Source organism: Narcine bancroftii, chromosome 6, assembly GCF_036971445.1.
Source record: "Narcine bancroftii isolate sNarBan1 chromosome 6, sNarBan1.hap1, whole genome shotgun sequence".
Taxonomy (NCBI): Eukaryota; Metazoa; Chordata; class Chondrichthyes; order Torpediniformes; family Narcinidae; genus Narcine; species Narcine bancroftii.
In genome coordinates, this window is record NC_091474.1 from 151,381,962 (window position 1) to 151,385,914 (window position 3,953).

Consider the following 3,953-nt stretch of genomic DNA (forward strand, 5'->3'; position numbering starts at 1 on the left):
GCAAGTCATTCAAAATCTATCAGATTACAGCAACAATTGGAAACCAGAAAACAATATTTCTTCAGTCATATGCAGAACATCAACCACTTGGTTCATTTAGAAAACAAATACACTAAATAGTTTTATTTTCACTTCACACATACATCATGTACAAAACAAAGCAAATAGCTGGTTTCAGCTAGAATATATAATTGCTAAAGTAAAAGAAAAATCTATGGGAAGATTAAAAAAAAATCCAGTTAGTCAAAGCTGTATTTTGTTAAGTTAGTTAAATTCTGAATGATTAGATTTCCTGTCCAATATTGGACTTTAAAATCAGAATCTCCATTTAAATGGTACTTGGATTAAGCAAGAACAGCAGTGATAGACCAAACAACTTTTCATTATTTTTAATCCGTTTTAAATTAGAATTCAAAATACAGGTCAATATACATTGTTTCACAAACAATATCAAAGCTTTTATTATTCTTATTAATCTGCAACAATAAATCATAGTGAAATAAAATAGCAAATTTCACATAGAATGATCACTGTTTTAGTACAATGGAATTGAAGTGTCTCGCCACCATTCAACAGGTCCAGCCCTCAGCTCATTAGTCCAAGTTTACACACATTTATAATGATGTAATATTCATGTAGGGAATGTGTTTAAGCCACATATTCATTTTTCAGTGCATTCAAAATATCGCAGTTTTGCAAAAATGTCCTCAAACAAATTTAAAGCAATGGATGTGGATTTTCTAAATGTGTAACTTTAATGAATGGCTGGACCACTTAGGAAAGTCTGTACTTATCATTCTTGGTTAGTACTATAATTGGGGCTCTTCCTAATAAAATGAGTGTATATCGAAAAAGAGACTTGCTTGAATCTGGCATCATGATAGAACCTTCACCATTGTACTTCTACAACAAAATATCTTTCACCTTTTTGGCATTTTTTATTGCAGGAGCAGATTCACTTGGCTCGAACTGCTCTGAAGTGTTAAAACAAATAATATGCCAACATTTTGCCTTTAAACTGACAGCAATTTATACAAGTGTTTACTTGTACCAGTGTATTGATAATAATTCATGACACTTCCACAGGTGACAAACATTAACTGAAAGGACAGGAATTACTAATCCATTAATGTTGGTTGAGCAAACAGTTATTGTTAACTCAACAATATGTATTTATGACATTAATAAATTTGCAATTTATTATTCTAATTGTGTTTTTGAGAATTAAAAACCTTTAAAGACTCAATTATCAACTAAATACAGCCCAATACACTTTGAAAGTTACCCTAAATGTATTGGAAAGGTTTCAAATGTGTTTGCATTGCTTCACAATAATTGTTTAATGGTCAATTTCTCAAAAAAAATCTGTGAATTTGGTGGCTCATGCTTTACAAATAGAATTAGATGGGCAAAGAACCAATGACTTGGAATCTTAAATCTTCTATAATCAGCAAGTAAAATATAATATTTGCAGTGGGATATTTATAGAAGCTCCTAAAGGATATTTTCATCAGTTGGTGGAACCTCTTGAAAGAAATGGGAGTCAGATACAGGCATCCTTTAAAACCCCCATTAATCAGCAAATATATAGCAAAAAAAAAAACCAATAGTAACCTGTGGTACAAATAGAAAAATAATTGGCACACATGTATCAGAATTGGCATCTTCACACATAATGCTGACCATTCTTGATTTCATCAGCTATGACTTATCTACCCAGGCTCATCAATGGAAACAATTACCAGATGGGTTGTTGTGACATATCCTGTATTGGTGGAACAAGGGAATGGTAAACCTCATTACAGTTCTTACTAAATAGCATTTTTTTAACGTGCACTTCATTCATAGAATGCAACACATGTGAAATTTTATTGCTTGTATAAAAAATACATTGAAATAGAAATATAAGTTTGTACCTGTGAAGGAATTAAATAAACAGACCTTTGTTCTAAAGGTCTCCGTAATTTTGTTCTTCCATCCTTCTCTTTTGCTCTTCCTTTCTTAGTTGTTTTCAGGAGATGTCATTGTTTATTCCAGATCTTTTTAAAAAATCCTCCAATCATTAACATTCACTACTTTGTAACATAACTAAAGCATAATTTGGTCAGGTGATTGATCAATCAAAGCCTGGTGTTTATTTGTGGGTGGTATTTATCAGTATGTAGTTCATGTTTGGCAATGACTGAAATTACATTCTTCTGTGAGTAGACAACTTGGTGCCATTGTTTATGCAACAAATTTATCTTTTTTGCATGTGTTTTGCATTCCCCTTTAAGCCACAAGTACACATAATGGGAAATGCACGATTTGACATGTATAATACCCATTTGGTCTACACCAGAGTTACAATTTTATTAACTCCTTGTGCAACTCAGAAAAGCAAACAACCAATTCCACTTTAAAGATCTAATTTCAGATGGCAAAAGTGGCTGCAGTTAAAATTATACGGGATTTTAATTTTATGGTCTTTCTTAAAATATTGAGATTTTTAAAAATACAGATAAACCTAGGTGTAAAAGTAATAAATAAATTCTGTGCTCTAGGGCATTGAACGACAGTCACCTCCTCCAAGCCCTGAAGCATCTTCCCAACAAGGTTGGTGAATTGGACAATCAAAAGATTTCAGCAATTCTTCCTTATAACAGCTGACTGGAAGCGAAAGACAATTCAAAAAATTTGCTAACTTGTGAGTAGGTTTTCTTTTATAATAAGAATTGCTTCCCTGAATGCAAAGACACTAAGATGCTAGCAAATTTACATAACATTTGCAGATGTACCAGGTCTTATAGTTTATATAGAGACATTCTTACTGGAGCAATACAGCATTGTACATCAATTCTGGCAAAAACAAACTGCACTTTGCAACATCAAATATAAGGCTGCAGGTATGCTTCATATGCTATGTAAAAATAAAAAAAAGCGCCATTCATCAGTTTTGTTATAAAGATATTTCTTCATACGTTAAATGATGAGGAGGGAATGGTTATGTAAATGAGACAAATAAGTATTAACACCAACTTGTATTAAATTATGTAAACATGTACATCTTCTGAGGTCAGGACAGGGATCCTCTTGCCCAAGGGATTACTGAACCTGAAGCATGGTTCGAATTTGTTTAGATGCTGACTCGTCATTCAGGTGTCTTGTCGTGTACCTATGAGATAATAATGTGTTGCATCATTGAACAAACCAAATGTGATCAACAAAATGACTGTCTAGTATGCCAAGATTTGTAATTATTACTTCTGTGAAGATTCTCCTACATCTCTATGGTATGGGGCAAAAAAATTTCATAGCTTTCCCTCTACACCAGTACCAATTTCATAAATAAAGGAGCAATTTCTAACAGTGCACATAGGCTTCATATTTGGATTTAGATTGGCAAGACCAAGGAGATGATTGCGGACTTCAGGAGGAAATCAGGAGAACATGAACCAGACCTCATCGAGAATTCAGCAGTGGAGAAAGTTAAGAACTTCAAATTCCTGGGTGTCAACATCTCTGAGGATCTCTGGAGCCTCCATGTTTATGCAATAACAAAGAAAGCTCACATTGGCTGTACTTTGTGAGGAATTTGAGGAGATTCGGTATGTCATCAAAGACTCTTTAAAGGTTCATCAGGTGTACTGTGGAGAGCATTCTGCTGGTCGCATCACTGTCTGGTATGGAGGTACCAACTCTCACGACAAGAAAAAAATACCAGAGGGTTGTTAACTCGGCCTATGACATCATGAGTACCAGACCTCACTCCATTAAGGACATCGACAAGAGGCGGTGCCTTAAGAAAGTAGTCTCTATCCTCAAAGACCCTCACCACCCAGCCTATGCCCTCTTCATAGCAAAGATGAGCAGGAAACCAGAAGATTGAGAAACATTTAAAGAGCGTTGGGCCCTTGAAGGCAGAAATGGGTAAAAGTATTATGGGGAACAAAGAAATGGCAGATGAGTTAAAC

The 3,953-nt window shown here is 34.4% G+C and overlaps 1 protein-coding gene across 5 annotated transcripts in view; it reads right to left on the reverse strand.

Moving 5' to 3' along the window:
* Positions 1–250: 250 nt before the first annotated feature.
* The window catches only part of fam49a (family with sequence similarity 49 member A), a 221,498-nt gene continuing 217,795 nt past the window's right edge, over positions 251–3,953 (reverse strand). For all 5 annotated transcript variants that reach the window (XM_069886352.1, XM_069886351.1, XM_069886355.1 and 2 more), the window contains one exon: positions 251–3,154. In XM_069886352.1, the coding sequence (XP_069742453.1) occupies positions 3,085–3,154 (70 nt within the window). In that variant the 3' untranslated portion in view covers positions 251–3,084. The remainder of the gene's footprint in view (positions 3,155–3,953) is intronic.